At 55.7% G+C, this 19802-nt stretch overlaps 1 protein-coding gene across 1 annotated transcript in view; it reads right to left on the minus strand.

Moving 5' to 3' along the window:
• KNDC1 (kinase non-catalytic C-lobe domain containing 1) overlaps positions 1 to 19802 on the minus strand; it is a 63212-nt gene that overhangs the window by 23378 nt on the left and 20032 nt on the right. The window contains 13 exon segments of the mRNA XM_073884666.1: positions 250 to 644; positions 1489 to 1586; positions 2622 to 2766; positions 3089 to 3738; positions 3816 to 3978; positions 4539 to 4623; positions 5197 to 5274; positions 7218 to 7376; positions 14313 to 14374; positions 14467 to 14538; positions 15335 to 15449; positions 17476 to 18134; positions 19422 to 19539. Coding sequence (XP_073740767.1) covers positions 250 to 644; positions 1489 to 1586; positions 2622 to 2766; positions 3089 to 3738; positions 3816 to 3978; positions 4539 to 4623; positions 5197 to 5274; positions 7218 to 7376; positions 14313 to 14374; positions 14467 to 14538; positions 15335 to 15449; positions 17476 to 18134; positions 19422 to 19539 — 2799 coding nt within the window.

A 19802-nucleotide genomic window follows, 5' to 3' on the forward strand; every position in this document is an offset into this window, starting at 1 on the left:
GAAATGTGGAGGACACACGCAGATGAGCACAGTACTCCCATGGAGGGTGCCCAGACGGGCGCGGGGGTCACTGGTGGTGGGTGGGGGCCCAGACGTGGGACGCAGGGAGGGGCTCTGGACGCACCCCCGCACTGCCTGAGTGACTGGGAGCTCCTGTTGCGATGTGGGACTTGCCGCCCAGGGCGCCTCTGCGGCCATGGCACCCTCTTCCCCGACACGGCCAGCAGTGGGCAGCGGCCCAGGACTCACCGGGCTCTGGGCGTCCGTGTCTGTGGCCCTGCCGGCTCTCTGCCTCACCAGCTCCTTCACGTAGCTGGAGACGTCGGCACCGAAGCAGTCTGCCTCGTAGAAGGCGCTGCACCAGCCAGGACTGCAGCTCTGGAGCTCGGCTGGGCCCGAGTGCACAGCCGGGGCCCCCTTCTTGGGCCTGGCCAGCTGGGCCACCGCCTCGGGCCCCGGGCCCCCTCCCTGCTGCCCGTGCTCTCCGGCCTCCTGCTGCTGTTCCCGCTCGCCTCTGACTGACTTCTGAGGCCGGAATCCCACCTCAAAGTTACCCCGTGAGAGTTCGTCCGCGTCCACATCGGACAGCGCCGGGGACGGGCAGGGGGCTCGGCTGACCCGCGCGGTGGTCAGTTTCTCCTTCCCTGCACAGAGGAGGAGGATTTCGCTCGGAACTCTAGTTCGTGTGGCAGAGTCCATCACTAATTGTTTACGGAGAGGCTGCTCGTGCTGAGTTGGGGACGCGAGGCCCCTCGAGACGGCCGGGTGCCCCCTGCTTCTCTAGGGGCCCAACAGAGTTCAGGGCGGTGGTCCTGCGTCCCGGGAGGGTCCCTCAGATCCCCTCCCAAACACAGGCTGTCCCGTGGGGCCTGAGTCCAGGGAGGAGACCCCAGGGCTTGTGACCTGCTTGTGCAGACAGGAGCACAAACGAGGCTGGACCGAGGGGCAGAGGGGCTCACTGGGCACAGTCACTTTGCTCCTAAACTTCCTGGGGCGTGCACGTGGTGGAAAGGGTGGGAGGAGGGTGCCTGTCCACCTGCTCCAATGGCCATTATGTGTGATCATAGTCATGCAGCCTGATTCCTAAAGCCATGTCCCATTCAGACGGAATTCTGTGAAACTACAAAGACTTCAGTTATTTTGGAGCCTGCAGTAACATTCGAGGAAAATAAGGCTCAGAGTCCTTAAATGGCACATGTTTCTAGGAAGGATGCAAAGAGTCCCCTATCACCAAGCTGTTGGCCAGTGATTCCAGGAAGCAGAAGCGCCCTCCCAGCCCCCAGCCCACTGGGCTCCTACTCGCCGCCCGCCTGCTGGCCTGGGAGAACCCTGTTCACAGCACAGAGCCCCCAGGGGAGCACAAACCCTACTCTGGGGTCTCTGAGGGGCACTGGGGGGCCCCAGGGGCAGAGGGGAGCCTCTCTTGTAAGAGGGTCAACATGGGCCCCACCGTGGAGAGTTCTTGTACCCAGAGTCCACGTCTCTTACCTGCTCCGTGCAGTGATGGCCTTTTGCTGGACAGTGAGCAGCCACTTGGAGTGCTGGCCGTGCCGCCCTTGGGCTGTGACCCAGCCTCCTCTGAAGCACTGTTGTCAGAAGGAAGGACATTGCAGGTGCCCCCCGGCCCCCCCACCTCTACTGCCTTCCAACAGGAAACTTTCAGCAGATGAGCAGAAGCCCCACTGAGGCTGCGGTGGGGACCTCCAGTGACCCCGCCCTGGCACCCCGGACACACACCACTTGACAGAGGCCCCATCCAAGCTTCCCAAGGACAACCCGACCACAGGCCACCGGCTGGTACAGAACACCGTCCTTCCACAGTAATTAAGGGGCCCAAATCATTGGCACAGGGCTTCCTGGGCCTTCATTTCTGGAGGTCCCTGGATGGCCCTTCTCCATGCGACAAGAACACGGGGGTGTGGGAGGGGTGGGGTGCTCGTCTTGGTGCTCTCTTGACTTGTCTGCACAGGAGGGGAGCACAGCAAGGTGCCCCCATAGCTCCCATGGCAACTGCTAAGCGACCCCCTGTCCTACCTGCCGGTGTGGCCACTGGAGGCAGACACAGGGCTGTGGGTGTGCCTGGTGTCAAGACATCGGGGTCCAGGCACAGTCCCGCCCCCGGGAGGGGGAAGCCGGCTGTCCTCCAGCGGCCATCACCCCATGTCGGCTGTTAGGAGGGGAGCTGTCACCCAGCGCCGACCTGGATGACTGAGTGGGGGGCAGATGCTGTTCCCTGTGGGGGCCTCCGCCCCTCTGGGCTCCCGGTCCCTTTGCCTCCTCAAGCTGGTAGTTATTTTGGAGCCTGCACTAACCGCTGGCTCCAGGGGATGTGCCTCCCACGGGGGAGCGGGGATGTGCCTCCCACGTCCTCTGAGCCCACAGCCCTCTCTTCCTGCCCAAAGGAGCCCAGTGCCCAAAGGGAGAGCTGTGGGTTAGGCTGGGCTTCAGGCCCAGTGAGCGGGACCCGGGTGGGTGGCCAGTGTGGGGAGCTGGACTTCAGGGGACACAGGAGGCTGTGCAGGGAACACAGCCAGGGGCCAGACGGGGCAGAACCAGGGCCATCCGGCCTGGCAGGGGACCCCAGGGTGGGGGAAGCCTGGGGCCTGACAAGGGGGACTCACTTCTCAGAGGGGGACATCCTCCCGTTCACCACTTTGAAAAGACTCTGCAGCAACTTCTCCCCCCAGTAGAGGTCACAGAACTTCTCTGATATGGCCCCACAGAAAGTGGCGTAGGTGAGGTCTTTCAAGGCGTAAATATATTCCCCTGGGTTTGCAAAATGGTAGCGGCCAGTCACTGTGTGGGTGAGCATGCCCTCTGGGTTCCCTGCTCTCTACAGCTGGGGATCGGGGTGGGGGGGAAGCCGAGGCAGTGGGACCAGGCCCTGAGACCCTCTTCCTGCCTGGGGCTCTGCTGCTGGCCGACCCCCTGGGGCACAGCCCTGCCCCCCGAGCTCTTCATGCAGATGGATGAGTGGGGGCCCCAGGCCCCCTTCACACTGATCCTCCCCCAGGGCACTGTGTCCCCCCAGCCTCTCCCTGGTCCTGGGACTTCTCTGGGGAACCCTGTGCCCACCCCCCCATGATACCCATGATCAGAGCCTCCAGTCCGTTGTCCAAGTAGCCGTCGAAGGCAAACTCCTCCTGGATGAGGCGCATGGCCTCCTGCAGCGACGGGCAGGCTGTCCTCTTCGGGAGGGCTGAGGCGTCCACACCGGGCAGACAGAGCTTGTGGTCTGCTGGCAGGGGCCGCTCGGGATGACTGTCTGGGGCCAGGCCATCCTGTTCTGGGACAGAGGTGCCTTTGGGGCTGTCTGGACTTGCCTTGGCCAGGGAGGGGTCCCACGGGGCTGATGAGGGACCCCGAGGCTTCCAGCCTGTGCCCTCGGTGGCCTTGGTCCTGGGTGGCTTGGCTGGGTGACTCGGGTCGTGGTGGGCTGCACTGGACACTGGGGTTCTAGGTGGGGCTGGTTGGTCTGGCCCTTGCTCCACGGGAGGTGCCTGTGCCTTCAGGAGTGGGGCAGCTGTAGAAGACTCGGGCACTGCTGGTGAAGCCCCCCCAGGGCCAGGGGGTGGGGTGCAGGGGACCCCCTGGGCTGCGTCTCTCGGCACTGACTCCCTGAGCGGTTCTGCAGCTGCTCCCTGTGGTCCAGCAGCAGGTACTGGTTGGTCAGGAACCTTCTGGCTGGTGGTGGCTCCATGGGCCTCGGGAGCCTGCTTCCCATCGCCCTCCCTGTCCCTGAGAGCACAGAGAGAAGGAGGGAGCGCTCGGGGGTGGCTCAGGGACCCTGCCAGCTCTGGGGCGGGGGCACTCACCTGGCGTCACCTGCATCTGCGGCCAGCACGATGGGCTGGAAGAGTGTGGCTGTGGTGGTGAAGGTGGCTGGCAGCACCGTGGCCCCTCCGCAGCAGGGGGGTTGAGAGGGCACAGGCCCCCGCACCGCCACCAGCCTGGTGTCGCCGCCAACCCGAACAAAACCTGGGATAAACTCTGCGTGAGTGCAGGCGGTGTGGGCCGGCCCTGCAGACCCCCGGAGCACCCCCCACCTCTGCCACAAAGATGTGGTGGCTCCTCCCCCCCCATCGGGTGCTGTGCCCCCGCCACGTGCCTCCAAGGGGCCTTCCAGAGACCTGAGGGGGCCGGAGGCAAGGGTGATGGCGCTGGGAGGGCGGGGCCGGGTGGGGGAGGGTAGGAGCGACGGAGGCCACAGACAGGACCAGGGGGTCGTCTTCCCGCTGCAGGACGGGGTTACCGCCCAGACAGGGCAGGAACCGGTCAGCAGGATGTGCGTGTGGGCATGAGAAGAGAGTGGAGGGATGCTGGGGTCACACCACCCGCCCTGGAGGCTGGTGACACGAGCATGACCGGGCGGCTGGAACAGGGGAGGAGAGTGAACAGCAAGGCCTCCAGGATGTTCCGGACACCTTGCTCTGGGGCCCAGTGGTGCCTGCCTGTGGGTGTCCACTCAGGGCTGGGGGTCAGCAGTGGGAGCGGCTGTGGGGCTGGGGGACAGGAGACGCTGGGCCCTGGCGGCCCACCTGAGCGGGGCCTGGGGGCGCTGGGGTTCAGATCAACCACCGAGAGAGCATTCTGGAGGCCGATGGTCTCTTCCTCCTGGTCAACCTGAGGCAGAAGGACACGGACCGCCCCAGTCAAGGTGACACCAGGGTCCCAGAGGTGCAGACTGGACACTGGGCACACTCCCTGACCCTTCAGTGGCACCCCCAGCCCACAGTGACTCACGCAGCTGGGCTCTGGGCATACTGCTTCCCAATTCAACAAGGTTTTGGGAGGTTTCTAGGGCCTGGGAGGGTTATGGCGCCATCGGAGACCCTGGGCTTCTCAGAACTCAGACTCCCACAGGTTGCTGGGGGGACTGTGTGTGCGTCTGCCATCCAAGGGCCCCGCCTGGGTCCGTATGCTCAGGAGGCCAGCAGGCACATTTACAAACCATGCTGGCTACCTGGGGGTCACTCTGAGGGATAGGCCCCCGCCCCACACACCGCCAGGCCGTCCACAGAGGGCGGGGCTGCCAGCTGGAGCTCCTCTGACAGCGAAGGAGAAGTTACCACCTCTTTCCGAAACTCACTGCACGTGGACAGTGAACAGCAAAAAGCAAGGAGGGACCCTCATCTCTGCAGGGCCCCAGGGCAGGAGGAGGGGTCTTCACCCCTGCTCCGGAATCCCCCAACTTACCTTACCGGTGGATGCCCTCAGGTGAGCCAGGATCCTTCTGCTGTCCATGCCCCGCTGGAGGAGGTAAGTGCTGCATATCTGCAAGAAGGATGGGCCCTGTGTCCAGTGCCCTGCGATGCCGCAGGCTGGGCAGCGGCCCTGTGTCATCCAAACGTGGAGGGGCGTGCACCTCAGGCTGGGGCCCTTCAGAGAGTGCTCGGTGGCAGGGAGGAGGGCCTGGGGGCTTCCTATACAGGAGGACCCCACAGGCGTCCCTCTCTGGGGAGAGCTAAGCAGGCCCCACGTGGAAGGGATAAAGACCCAACAGAAATGGCCACAGCCCCTCCCCAGGCCCCTGCCACGCTGACAGCCACCCGCATGGAGGGGCGAGGGGCGAGCCTCAGGCTCCGGGGGCGGGGGCCCCGAGGCTGGAGAGGAGGGGCACAAGGACACATGACCTTTCCAGCCGGTCCGTCTAAGAACTCCAAGAAAGGGAGACGTTAAGACCCATAGCAGAATTAGGGCAGAACCGCTCAGCCCCCCCATGCGCAGACGAGACAACAGCCCCCCAGCCTGCAACCTAAAAAACAGGCAAGAGAACAATTCTGTAGACAATTATGATTAACTGCAACTTGACCCAGCTGCCTGGGTCCTTTGTGACCTTGACAACAGGGCAGTGGCTGCCTGCAGGGTGAATGTGGATGTGGCCCCAGAGCCATGTGCTGGGGCGTTAGGCAGATTTGAGGCCCACGGTCTGCCGTTCCTTCTGTGCCCTCAGTTGAGCTGTTCACTGGCCGGCTCTGGGGTGAGGGGTGGACACTGAAAATGCAGCTGACCCCCACAAACTGACCCTCTGCAAGCTCAGACATTCTGATATTTGGGGACAGAATGTCACCGATGAGAATTTCTATTTTTCATTTGGGGTTATGGATGTACCGAATGTGAAGATAAAGATTCTTCCCTTAAGCCACCATTTAAGGCTCCGCCACCCCCCATGGACACCTCTACCGTTTCCTGACTGCTGGTGAGAACCACAAACAACTCTCGGCAGAGAATGCCCCCCTCCAAGCTCTGCACGGAGGCTGCGCGGCCCAAGTGTAGGGACGGCCCAGACCCCTTGGGTTCCTGTCTGGAAAGCTGTTTGCTCCAGCCAACTCCGGGCAGAGGCTGCGACCTCCCCGCCTTAGAGCATTTACTATCAAAGGTCACAACTGTGAAACTTCCTCTGCCCCTGAGGTGTCTGTGCCTCTTACGACCCAGGATACACCTGATGCCCTGAACCTCGATCTTCAGGAAGGATGGGGCCCCAGGCTCCCAGTGTCCGTGGGACAGAGGACATGGCCACTTCCCTCCCCAGTCCCTCATTCTCCCTGAAAACACCCAGCCGCCTCCGTGCAGATCTGGAGTGGAGTGAAGCTCCTTCCGTTGCCGTCCGTCCATCCGTCCGTAGCTACTCAGTAAACTGGTTCAGCATTGTAGCTAATGTCTGCGGAGTTTCTCTTGAGAAGGTGAGATGGGGAGAGCTCACCGGTACCTGGCTGAGCAGGCCAGAGAGGCCCAGAGCCGTTAAGCAACCTGCCTGAGGCCACAGAGCAGTCGGGGCAGAGAAGGCCGCACAGGGCTTCTCCCTCCGGCGGTGGCCTTCCCGCGATCACTGAACCAATCGCGGGACCGCCCCACACTCGTGCAGCTCTTGGGAGGGTCAGGGAAGGGGAGGAGAGAGGGCCCTCGGAGGACGTGGGGGAAGTTGGGTCGTTGGGGAGAACTCTGCTCCCTGCTGGCAGGGCATATGGGCAGGGGTCAGGCTGGCCCCAGGACATCCCCTGCCCACTCCAGCTGGGCGAAGGCACTGGGGACACCCGGGTGGTCTGGCAGGGGCCAGGGTAGTGAGCAGCAGACACTGTCCACCACCTGTCCACAAATGAAACCCGTGGCTCTCCCTGTCCAACGCCCACTTTTCCGGGAACAGGAACCTGGGCACTCTGTCAGCTATCGCCCAGGCCCTGGACGGTGACCTGGGGTCCCAATGGCAGTGTGGTTACCTTGATGGCCTCAGCTGTGCACGGCCGCTCTTGGGCACTGCGTCTGGCCATGTCCAAGAGGAGGGTCTTGAGCCTGCGTGGCAGGGCCAGCTTGTGGTCTCGGGGGACGCTGAACTTGGCTGCTGTCCACAGGACTGCGGCCACACAGTACACGGAGGCCTGGGTGGAGAAAAGCCCAGCCCTGCTCAGCAGCACCTCCCTACCCTGGGCTCCCCCCAGGGGCACCCCGGGCACTAGCAGGACAGCTGCTCCTGTGGGGACCCCCGCCGCACACCTCCTTGGAGCTTGGAGGCCCCAGCTAGACCCCGAGTCAGATCTCCCAGGGGCCTGGCCTGGGGCCTGCATGTTTACCAAATACCCATGGTCTTCACCCTGAAGTGTGAACAGCTATGACTTGAGGCCTCAGCGGGGACCCTCCCACTTTCAGGGTCCTCGGGCAGGTGGAGGCCGCAGCTCGGGGGTCTGAGGTCAGGGGCCCCCGAACCAGTGGGGGTGCTGCTATATGGTAGACCCCAGGCTTCTAAACAAAAATACCTGCCTCTACGTGCACACATCTGTTTATTCTAAATGTCCCCGGTGCAACACAGTTTAGAAATAAGGAAAGGTGTCACACTTCTGTTTAGTAAGTTCCGGAGAGCCAAGGGATCTCCCTGGATGTGCTCATGGATTTTACCCAGTTCTTGCATCCGAATCCGCCTGCGACAGACAGGTGGCTGCCACACGCCTACTGGTGGGTGTTTTCATTTGACGCGATAGGCGAGATGGAAGTGGAATGTGGAAGGCCTGGTTGGAGCTTCGCTGTGGTGAGCGGGTGGGCTCTCCGCCACTGGCCACAGCTGCTGAAGGTCTCGGGTGGGTCCCACAGACACGGCACACTTCTGCGTTCAGTCACACTGTGAACATTTCCTCATCACTTTGTGAGGTCGACACAACTGACAAAACCTGGTCTCCGCGTGTGCCGATCTCCGAGGCATGAATGCTCCCACGGGGCCAACGCCAAGCTGCCCAGGTGGTGCGGGCGCACGGGGTGGGGACAGTGGCCCCACCAGCTAGGAGCACAGATCACCGTGCAGGACAGTCACATAATGAGGGAATTATTAGCTCTAGATATTTACTGACCTTTAAAAAAACTTAACTCTTTATTTTGAGATGATTTATAGATTTACATATAGTTGTAAGAAATAATACAAAGAGATCCCGTGTGCCCTGTACCCAGTTCCCCACAACAGTAACATCTTGCAAAACTGTAGGGCGGCATCCCAACCGGATGCTGGATTGACACCATCACCATACAGCACGTTTCCGTCATCAGGATGTGTCCGGTTGCCCGAAGCCATGTTCTTAATCCCTGGCAACTACGAATCTGTTGTCCGTTTCCATGGTTGTGCCATTTCACATAAATGGAATTATACAATATGTGATCTTTTGGGATTGGCATTTTGCTGTGAGCATAATTATATGGAGATGCACCCAGGTTGCTGCCTTATCAACACTCTGTTCCTTTTACTGCTCAGTAGCATTCCATGGTGTGGACGGACCCCTGCACGTTCACCCATCCACACATCTGGGTTGTGTCCCGTCTGGGGCTGTTCTGAATGCAGCTGCTGTAATCATTCATGTGCAGGATTTTGTGCAGATGTAAGTCTCATTTCTCCGGGATGAATGCCTGGGAATGCGGCTTCTGGGCTGCAGGGCAGTTACATGTTGAGTTTCTGACGAAACTGCCAAAAGGGCTGCGCCCTTTTGCGTGCCCACCAGCAGTGACCAGGAGCTCCTGTTCCTCCACGTCCTCGCCAGCATCCGGTGCGGTCAGCGTTTGGGGTGTTAGCCATGCTCATCGGCGGGGAGTGGTGTCTCCTTGTTTTAATGTGCAATTCCCAAGTGCCACATGATGTCAGACGGCTTTCATATGCTCGTTTACCATATGACATCTTTGTGAGGGTCTGTGCAGATCTTCTGCCCACTTTTTAACTGGGTTGGTTTTTAAATTAATTTGGTTTTTTTATTGTTGACTTTTAGGAACTCTTTGTATATTTGGAATATAGATGCTTTATCAGATGTGTTTTGAAAATATTTTCTGCCAGTCCGTGGCCAATCTTTGCACTCTCTTAAAGTATCTTTTGCAGAGCAGAAGTCTGAGGTTGTCATGGAGTCTAACATGGACTGTCTCTTTCCCGGACCGTGCTTTTGTGTTGTGCCCAGAAGTTACTGCCAGATTCCTTCTAGGGGCTTTATGGTTTGCATTTTACATTTAGATCTATGATCCATTTTGAGTTAATGTTTGTGAAAAGTGCAAGGTCTTTGTTAAGATTCGTTTCTTTTTGTTATGTTTTTTTTTTAACATGTGGACGTCCAGTTGTTCCAGCACCATTTGTTGAAAACTGTCCTTTCTCCACCGAATTGCCTTTGATCCTTTGTTAAAACCAGTTGACTATATTTGTGTGGGTCTATTTCTGAGTTTTCTGTTCTGTTTTGTGTATTTGTCTTTTGCCGACAACACAGTCTCAATTACTATTGCTTTACAGTAAATTTTAAAACTGGGCAGTGTCAGTCCTCTGACTTCTCTCTTGTTCAATATTGTGTCGGCTACTCTGGGTCTTTTGTCTTTGCACACATACTTTAAAATCAGATTGCTGACATCCATGAGTAACTTGCTGGGATTCTGATTGGAATTGCATTTAATCTATACATCAAATTGGGAAGAACTGATATCTTAACAGTATTGAATCCTATTCATGAACATGGAATATCTCTCTATTATTTAGATCTTTTATTTATTTATTTTTATTTATTTTTTTAAAAATATTTTTTATTTATTTATTTGACAAGAGAGAGAGAGCACAAGCAGGGGAAGTGGCAGGCAGAGGGAGAAGCAGGCTTCCCGCCAAGCAGGGAGCCCGATGCAGGGCTCAATCCCAGGACCTGGGATCATGACCTGAGCCGAAGGCAGCTGCTTAACTGACTGAGCCGCCCAGGTGCCCCTTATTTAGATTTTTTAAATCAGAGTTTTGTAGTTTCCCTTATAGATCTTATATGTATTTTGTTAGATTTATATATGAGTAATTTTTTTGGTGTGAATGTAAATTGTATTTTTAACTCCAAATGCCAATTGTGCACTGCTGGTAAACAGTAAAGCAACTGGCTTTTGCATATTAACCTGCTATCCTGAAATCTTGCTATAATTGCTTATTAGTTCCAGGAGATTTTTTGTTGATTCTTTGGGATTTTCGACATGGACAATCATGTCACTTGTAAACAGAGAGAGTTTTATTTCTTCCTTCTCAATCTGTACACATTTTCCTTTCTTTTCTTGTCTTATTCCATTAGCTAGGACTTCTAGTACGATGCTGAACAGGAGTGGTGAGAGGGACATTCTCGAGTTTTACCCAGTCTTAGAGGGAAAGCATCTAGTTTCTCACCATTAATTATGTGAACTGTAGGTTTTAGTAGATATTCTTTATCAAGTTGAGGAAGTTCCCCTCCATTCCTAGGTTGCTGAGAATTTGTATCCTGAATATAAGGCAGATTTTGTCAATAGCTTAGCATCTATTGACATAAACATTATTTGTTTTCTTTAGCCTATTGATGTGATGTGCTAGATTAATTGCTTTCCCATTGTTGAGTCAGCCTTCCATATGTGGAAAAAATCCCACTTGGTCAGCTTTTAATTTTGATGAAGTTCATTTTGCCCACTTTTCCTTTTGTGGAAAAATTTATGGACGCTGCTTTTGGTGTCAAGTCTAAGAACTCTTTGCCTGGCCCTTTATCCCAGAGATTTTGTTTGATTTCTTTCATCAGCATTTTGTAGTTTTTAGCAGGTAAGTCTTGTGCATGCTTGGTTAGATTTTCATGTAAGTATTTCATTTTTTTTTGAGTCGTTGTACATTTTCATTAAGTTTACATTTTATATTTTAATTAAATTTATATTTATTTTTAAATTTTTTCTTTAGCTAAGACAACAGAAGAGATGATTTATTGTACACATTACATTCAGCCACAACTGAGAACAGAATCAGTCCTGAAAGTCACAGGTTCAGGACAAAGGACCATAAGGGACTGTTTTGGTATGAACAGGTGGGTCTCTCAAAAGTGGTCATTGTGATCAGATGGCAATGGATGTTTTAGATCCACTGAGAAAATTCTAGAAAGTAGGTGTGCTGTCCAACAATTTGTAACAGCATCCCTGGCCTCTGGCTTTCCTTGTTTCTGCTCCTGCGGCTTCATGGATGCATAAGCGAGCGCTTCACTTGGACCTTTGCCTCAACTTCACCTTGTGCGTTTGCTTCTTCTACCATGTGGTTCATGGCCCGGAGGTTTCCAAGATGGTGCTAATGCTGAGAGCAAATGCACTGTATTTTAAATTTTGGTGTCTGCATGTTCATTGCTAACATACAGAAATACAGTTGATTTTTGAATGTTTATCTTATATCCTGTGACCTTTCAGAACTCACTTATTAATCCCAGGGGCTTCCTTAGAATTTTCTACATAGACAGTCATGTCTTCTGCAAATAGTATTATTTCTTCTTCCTGGTCTTTATGCCTTTTACTTGCTTTTTTTTTTACATTATTGTAGTGGCTAGAACTTCCAGCACTATGTTGAGTAGAAGTAGTGATAGTGCACACCCTTGCATTGTTCCCAATCTTGGGGGAGAGCATATCATCTTTTCTCATTAAGTATGATGTTAGCTATAGGGTGTGTGTGTGTGTGTGTGTGTGTGTGTGTGTGTGTGTGTGTGTGTGTGTGTTTGTGTTCATAGATGCTCTTTATTAAACTGAGAAAGTTTCTTCTATTTGTATTTTTCTGAAAAATTTTTATTATGAATGGGTGTTGAATTTTGCCAAATGGTTTTTCTGCATCGATTAATGTGATTATGGGGTTTTTCTTTTTTAGCTGGTTAATATGTTGGACTAATTGATTTTCAAACACTAAACAAGCCTTGTATCCTTAGAATAACTTCCACTATGTCATGGTGCATAGTTTTATATATTGTTGCATTCTATTTGCATATTTTGTTAAGGATTTTTGTGTTTATATTCATGAGGGATGTTGGTATATATATTCCTCTATCTATCTATCATCTATCTATCAGTATACATTGACAGTATACATATTGGCTTAATAAAATAGACTGGGAAGTGTTCTCTCCTCTTCTGTCTTCTGTAAAAGATTGTGTAGAAGTGGTATTGATTTTTCTTTAAACATTGAGTAGAACTCTCCAGTGAAACTCTGGACCAAGAGATTTAGTTTTTTAGTTTTAAAATTATAAATTCAATTTCCTCAATAGTCAAGAGCTATTCAAAGATCTATTTCATATTGGGTGAGTTGTGGTAGTTCATGTTTTCTGAAGAATTGGTGCATTTCATCTAAGTTGTCAAATTTAAAGAGTTGTCTGTGGCATCCATTATTTGATGTCTAAACGGTTTATAGGGATATCCCCTGTGTCATTCCTGATATTGGTAATTTGTGTCTTTTTTTCTTTTTCTTCTTTTTTCTTTCTTTCTTGCTTGCTTCCTTTGTCAGTTTTGCTGGAAGTTTTAAAATTTTATTGGTATTTTCCAAGAACCAGCTCTTGACTTTACTGGTTTTCTCTATTGTTATTCTATTTTTACTGATTTCTGCTCCCATCTTCATTACTTCCTTCTGCTTTGGGTCCACGTTGCTCTTCTTTTTGTAGGTTCTTGAGACAGTGGCTTAGATTGCTGACCTGAGCAATCTAAGTATTGCTCTTTTCTCACATACGCATCTAGTGCTATGAATTTCTCTCTTGGGCCTGCTTTGGCTGTGCCCCACAGTGCCAACACTGGCCTCTGTTGATTGTCTTTTTTTCACTCGGTTTGAAATCTTCCTGGTTCCTCGTATGGCAAGTGGTTTTTGGTTGAGACCTGGACATTTCCATGTTGTCAGACTCTCGACCTTGTTCAACCTGTCAGGAAGAGGGGTGCCGTCTCCTTATCGCCAGGTGGGGGCAGAATGCAGTTCTGTATTTGGCTCCAATTGACATCTGAGGAGGGGGCTCTTCCTCATGCTGGACAGGGGGTGGGAGACTGGGCCTCCACTGGGCCTCCTGTGACATGCCTCTGGCTGGGGGTGTAGGAGTGCATCCTTTCTGCTCCTCCCCTGCCTCTGTTCCCAGCAGGAGGTGGGGGTGGCCTGGTTGCTGCTCTCCATGAGGCCTCCTCTGACAACACCTGGCTGGGAGGGGCATTTGCTACTGCCGGGGGGAGGCGTGGTGTGGGTCCCGGCTCCCCACGCGGTCCCCACTGGCCTCATGGGCAGGGGTGCTCATTACATCCTGGTGGGGATACTCAGCCTTCTCTGGCAGCACCTGGCGGAGTCTTTGCTGGCCTGGGTGGGCCCACCGCTTCCCTTACCACATCTTCTGGCTTGATAGTGTGGCTTCTGTGTCCCCATTTTTGAGGCAGAGGGAGGAAGCAGGGCCCTCGCTACTGTGCCTTCCTCGGCCTGAGGCCCCGGCCAGGCTGCCTTCTGCTCTCTACCTCTCAGACTTCTCATTCTTGTGTTAGGGATGTGGGGTTTCTAGATGTACGTTGGGCAAGTAGGGAAGTGGAGTTCTACCTCGGTTTTGAATATCATTTACCTAATTTTAAGTTCGTGCAATTTTATTTTATTTTATTATTATTTTTTAAAGTAAGCTCTATGCCCGGTGTGGGGCTTGAACTCAGGACCCTGAGATCAACAGTTGCACGCTCTGACTGAGGCAGCTAGGCACCCCAGAAGTTTGGACAATTTAATTTTTAATAATGGCTGTGTTTAACAAGTGCCTTGTAAATATTCTTGAAAGTTTAGCCCTGGACTCTCCCAAGCCGGCATGTGTGCCCAGAGCTGTCCATGCAGAAGTCCCACCCATCTTGGGATGATACCACCAGAGCCAAGCCCCTGCCACCTCCTGGGGAGGCACCTGCTAGGGGGTTGCTGCCCAGGCCAGGAGAGCCAGGGCCCTGGATGTGACCACTGCTCTGCTGGAGGGTACTCTGCCCCTCTCCCCACTCCCAGGCTCTCGGGGCAGAAGCGGGGGCCCCACTGGGGGTGTGGGGGCAGGAAGCTGCAGGAAGGGATGGGGAGGGCCAGTTACCTTCTCAGTCAGCAGTTCTTGCTCTGCAACCTCAGGAGCCAGAAAAAATGTGTCGTAAGTGCCTAAGAGAGAAAAGCCCAAGTTCTGAGTTCTCTTTTCAGCCTTGGGTGTCCGTGCTGGAGCACAGCTCCTAAGGGTGACTCCATGTACGCACCATTGGCAGGGGGTGGGCTGAAGAGCACGGCCCCGTCCTCGGCCACCAGCACAGAGTCCAGGCACAGGTAGGCTGCAAAGGAAGATGAGGGTCAGGGCAGGGGGACTCGCTGGGGTACCCTCTTCTCCCAGGAATTACAGCGTTGGGCAGCCCCTCCCCTCAGCCCACAGACCCCCAGGGAGCAAAGCCCAGGGGCCAGGGGCCAGTCGGCGCCTTCTCCTTCTCAGAGGCCCTGGCGCGGTGCCAGGTGGACAGGGCGGGGGGGGGGCCCTCCGCGACACACAACACGCTGGAAATGGAAAGGAGACGAAGGAAGAGGAAGGGGCATGTAGGTCACGGCCCAGCACCGAGAGCTGCCCCTCTGAGGGGTCCCAGAGGAGGCTGCGCCCCAAAGGCATGTGGGGGCAGTCAGATGGCAGCATGTCTCCTCATCGTCCTCCCCAGGACGTGCTCACATCAAGGGGCTGTGGGCCTGTCACGCTGTCCAGGGAGCTGCAAACCAGGGCAGTATCTAAAATCCCATCCTCCCCCGGCCATTTTTGCCTCCTTGGGTACGATGTCATCCCCGTTGAGGGGATGTGGGCCATCCACACAGCTCCCACTTCACTCTACAGCAGGGTTGTCTGCCTCAAGGCCCACATTCCAAACACCTGCCCTCACTGCTGCCCCCAGACCCTTGTGGTCCTGAGACCAGAGCAGACACCTCCAGGGCACAGGCGCCCACAGTGGGGACCCAGCCACCTGACCCCAGGCTGTCCCCGTGGCCCACATGCGCCTGATGGAGGCCACGTGAGGCTGTTGGTCCTGGCCCTGGAACACACGGTGGGGGGGGGCAGGCTGAACATGGAACTTCAGGACAAAGCATCACCTGGGTGCTCGCTGTGAGCGCGCAGAGCAGTGAGACACGCGTGGGACAGAGCCCAGAGCTCATACTCCTTGAAGGGCCGGCCCAGCTGGTACAGGAGCTCCTGCAGGGAGACGCCCTGGAGGCAGAAGTCACATCCTAGTGAGAATGGTCCCTGGGGTCAGCTCAGCCCAGCCCACTGGGAAGGTGACAGGGCGGGAACCACTTCAAATAAGGGTGGGATGTGCCTCCCGCACAGCACACTCCTGCGGATGTGGGCTGGCAAAGTCCTCACGTGGCCACGACGGGCTGGGGGGGCGGGAAGGAACCAGAACCCAGTGCACCTGGCAGAAATGTGGGGATAGCAGCATGGAGGCTCCTCAGGAATTCAACAGAGAATCACCATATGATCGGGCGACCCGCCTCTGGGCTGAGCCTGAGGGCCTGAGGCCGAGTGAAAGAAGCCAGACACGGAAGGACCAGCACCGCGTGCCCCACCTTCGTGAGGTCCCCGGGGCCGGCACCGTCAGAGACGGAGACGAGATGGTGGACGCCAGGGCGGGGGAGGGGATGGGGACCGAGCTTCCGTCTCTGGGAGGATGAGAGTCGTGGGGCTGGAGGGTGGGGCTGGCTGCACAACACGGTGAATGTGCTGGACGCCGCTGAGCTGGGTGCTTGGGGGAGAGGGCTCATTTTATGTGATGTGTATTTTACTCTACCTCACCCTCACCGCCACACACAGAACTTTCCCAGAGTCAGAAAAACGCGCTCCGCTGGAAGGTAGTTCTCCACTTAAAGGCCACGGGAAGAGCTAGGACCACAGCCATCACACTTGGGAATACAAGTGCATGCTTTAGGGAAGGTTCCCAAGGCACTGTCTCCACCTTGACCCCCCTCACGCCTGGGGTGCAGCAAGCCTGGCTGGAGGCCCATGATCCAGCCGTCCCCAAGCCTCCTGCTACATGTGGGGTTGGAGCAGCCTGCTTTGAAACCAGGACATGCTCTGCAGCAGAGGCCTGGGGGACCTGATCCCCAACAGGCTGTGCCTGGGGTGGGGGGGCTCTGGGTGGGCCCTGGCCCCATGAGGCCTCTGGGGCAGGGGAGCCTGGTGGTTAAGTAGCTGGGCTCCAGGTCAGCTCTGCCCCTCAGTGGCTGCCCACCCTCCAACAGTGCACAGCCACTCCATGCCTCAGTTTACCCATCTGGAAAGTGGGCTGTTGTGAGGCTGTTGGGCATGGGAAGGTGAGCCCAGTCCAGGGCTGGGGTGTGTGAGGTTTTCCTGCCTCAGTGGCTGGGACCTCTCTACGCACAAGCCAGTATGGATCCAGGAGGCCAGTGGAGACCATGTGAGCTGAGGTGGAGACACATGTGTGTGCACTGGGCTCTTCAGGATAGACATTTGTTTTAAAGTAATTAGAGTTTTGGGATGTCTGGGTGGTGCAGTCGGTCAAGCGTCCGACTCCTGATTTCGGCTCAGGTCACGATCCCAGGGTCATGAGATCGAGCCCCGCGTCAGGCTCCCTGCTCAGCTTGGAGCAGGCATCACGTCCAGCGTGAAGCCCAATGCGGAGACTGAACTGACGACCTTGAGACCAAGACCTGAGCTCAGATCAAGAGTCAGATGCTCAACCAACTGTGCCACTAAGGTGCCCCAGTTCTTGACCTTTAAAATCATCAGCAGAAGAAGACGCTGCAGCCCCTGAGCACGATGGCTGGGGAACAGAGCCGCAGAGGTAACCCTGCTGGCCTGGGGCTGCCGGGCCTCCTCCTGGGAAGACTGCTCCCTGCACGCAGCATCATTTGGCAAGAACATTAACCCCGAAGCAGGGGTGTGCCTCCTTCGGTGAATGCGTGGGGTGCTACATGCCGGTGAGGCCAGGAGAGGCCTGGGTGTGTGGAGGTGCTCTCTGGGATGCCCCACCTCCAGGGAGGCTGCAGGAGAGGCTCTGGCCTGGGGCCACACCTGGGGCCGCAGCTGTACTCACAGCTTCCTTCAGAAACAGGCAGCTTGCTTAAAACTTGTCAATTACTGAGTAGGAGTGAAGGCTGAGACTCCCTTCCTTGCGGTAAACCACCAGCACTGCGTGTGAGACCACAGACAGGACTGTGTGTGCGTGTGCAGGGCCCCTTCCTGGCCACGTGGGATGGAAACTGCAATCACCCACCTGCTCTCCTGCTGTGCTAGCCGGCTCCCCAGCTCTGTCGGGAGTCCCCTCATCAGCACTGGAAGTCCCAGGCTCTGGGCCGGCATCTCTGGGGTCCTCGGAGCGAGATGGGGCGCTTTCCTCCACAGGGCTCCAGCCCAGTGCCCCAGATACCCTGTCCCCGCTTCGGCTGGTGTCTCCAGGTCCTCCCTGCTGGAGCTCGGGCTCCCGCTCTGGCCACAGTCTGGACTTGGGCTGTGACTTGTAGCTGGAAAGGCCATTTTTCCCATCTAGAAAGGCCTTCCTGGGGTCTGGAGGGAAGACTTCAGATCTGGGTGGCTGGTTTTTGGTGGGGGTCAGCGTCAGGCAGAGGGTGCCGGCCTCAGTGCCGTCGGGCAGGAGCCTGGGGAACGTCTGCACCTTCCTCAGGCGGCTCCTCTCCAGCTCACCCAGGGGGCGCTGGGTGTCCAGGATGAGGCTGGCCAGCCGCTCTCCATTTCTCACAGGGGCTGACAGTAGGGGCTTGGAGGACAGGGTAGCAGGCTGCTCCGGGCTGCCACGGGCTTCATGGGCAGGGTGCTGCGGCAGGCCCTCTGGGTCTGCGGCGTGGCCCCCCGGCTGTTTCCTGGGCCCTGCGCTTCCTGCAGTAGGTCTCCCGCTCCAGCCGCTCTCGGTGACATCTGGGCAAAAGCAAGGTGATTGCTGCAGGGGCAGTGGCCAGGGAACTGAGCCCGGGGTGGGCATCCCTAGCAACCCCACCCGTCAGCAGAGGGGATGCGGGCACCTCTCCTGCGCTCCTCGGTCCCCTTCTCCTCCCCCCGGTGTCGGCCCAGAACCATCTTCATCTGCCTCCTTTATCGCATAACCCGGCTGATTCTAACTACTGAGGCTTCAAAGGCTCCTGGGCCCCCTCCACAGCCTGCACGGGCCCCCTCGGAGTCTTCCTAAGGTCATCCAAGCAGCTTGTCCAAAGAGCCTTTGCTTTCTAGTACAAGTACACAGATGATGTCCCCGAAGGAAGACACTGAGTCTGGCTGTCCCTCCCGCCACGTCCTGGCGCACAATCTCGCACACAGGTGTCTGTGGTCTCCGTGGAGGCCCCTCCTTGTGGCCTGCAGCCCCTCCTGCGGTGATCGCTCTCTGCTGCATGGCGGGAGCCGAGCCTCAGGCCTGTGGTCCCCGGGGTGGTGTGCCGGCGGGCCCTGCTGCCATAAGAGGCTCATGCGGGCCGCCCCTGAGGGCCCTCCGGGCTCCTTGCTGCAGGCACAGTGCAGAGCAGATGCTGACATTTGCTCAAAATGTGACCTGAGACCACGCCAGAGTCCCATGCGAGCCGGGAAAATCCCAGATGCTTCAGCAACAGCTTCTCCGGCAGAGAAAGAATAGGCCTGCTAGACACCACGTGGTGTCAGCAAACAGAAATGAACTGCGCAGTGTCCCCATGTCCATGCACCGACCTGCTCACAGACCCGGACAGAGACCAGAGGTCTAAGACTTCTCACTTCCCAACACCCCCAGTGGCCCAGGTGTCTGCAAAGTGTGTGCAAGGTGACTTGAGAGTGAGGGTGAATGTGTCAGTCTGTGCATGGCTGCAAAATGGGTTTGTATGTGCAGGACAGTGCTATGTTTGTGCACAAGTGTGCATGCATGTGATGAGTGTGCATGTGTACAAGTAGGTGTGTATGACCTTGCATTTTCATGTATGCTTCTGTGACTATGAGCAAGTTAGTATAAACACATGCGTGCCTGTGGGGGCACACGTGATCTGTTTGCACACGTGTGCATGTGAGTGTGGGTGTTTACACGGTGAGTACAATGGCGTGAACATGTGTGTGTCTGATCTGTGCTAAAGTTTGTGTACATTCACATGCACACGTGAGTGGGTACGTGCATATATGTGTATATGTGTGTGTGACTATCTGTGTGTGCATGCATGTGTGCAAGCACACACGTGTGCACGTGCTTACCTTGAAATGCTCCAAAGGACTCAATGGAGAGCACCCTCCTCCCGATGGCCGAGAGGCTCCGGCACAGACGGCAGGAGGACGTGAAGAGCATCTTCTCTTCACACAATGCTATGATGCTCTGTAGACACACGTGTGAGCAGCTCAGATGGGAAAGCTCACCATGGAGGAAGCCCTGCCCTCTGAGAGCCCACCCCCCTCCATGTCTATTTTCTGGCATAAAAAAGCAATGTATCCTGCAATTACAGAAAACCAGGCGATTCTGTTCAGTCCATGAGAATTGTAAGCCAAACCTCTTCATCATAACAATGTATAATGAAAGGTCAAGTTCTTATTTAAGCAAAATGCAATGCCACCAAATCCCAGGTGAAGAAGAGCCCATGG

This window comes from Callorhinus ursinus, unplaced genomic scaffold, assembly GCF_003265705.2.
Source record: "Callorhinus ursinus isolate GAN/ISIS: 27379988/994484 unplaced genomic scaffold, GSC_fseal_2.0 scaffold58, whole genome shotgun sequence".
NCBI lineage: Eukaryota > Metazoa > Chordata > Mammalia > Carnivora > Otariidae > Callorhinus > Callorhinus ursinus.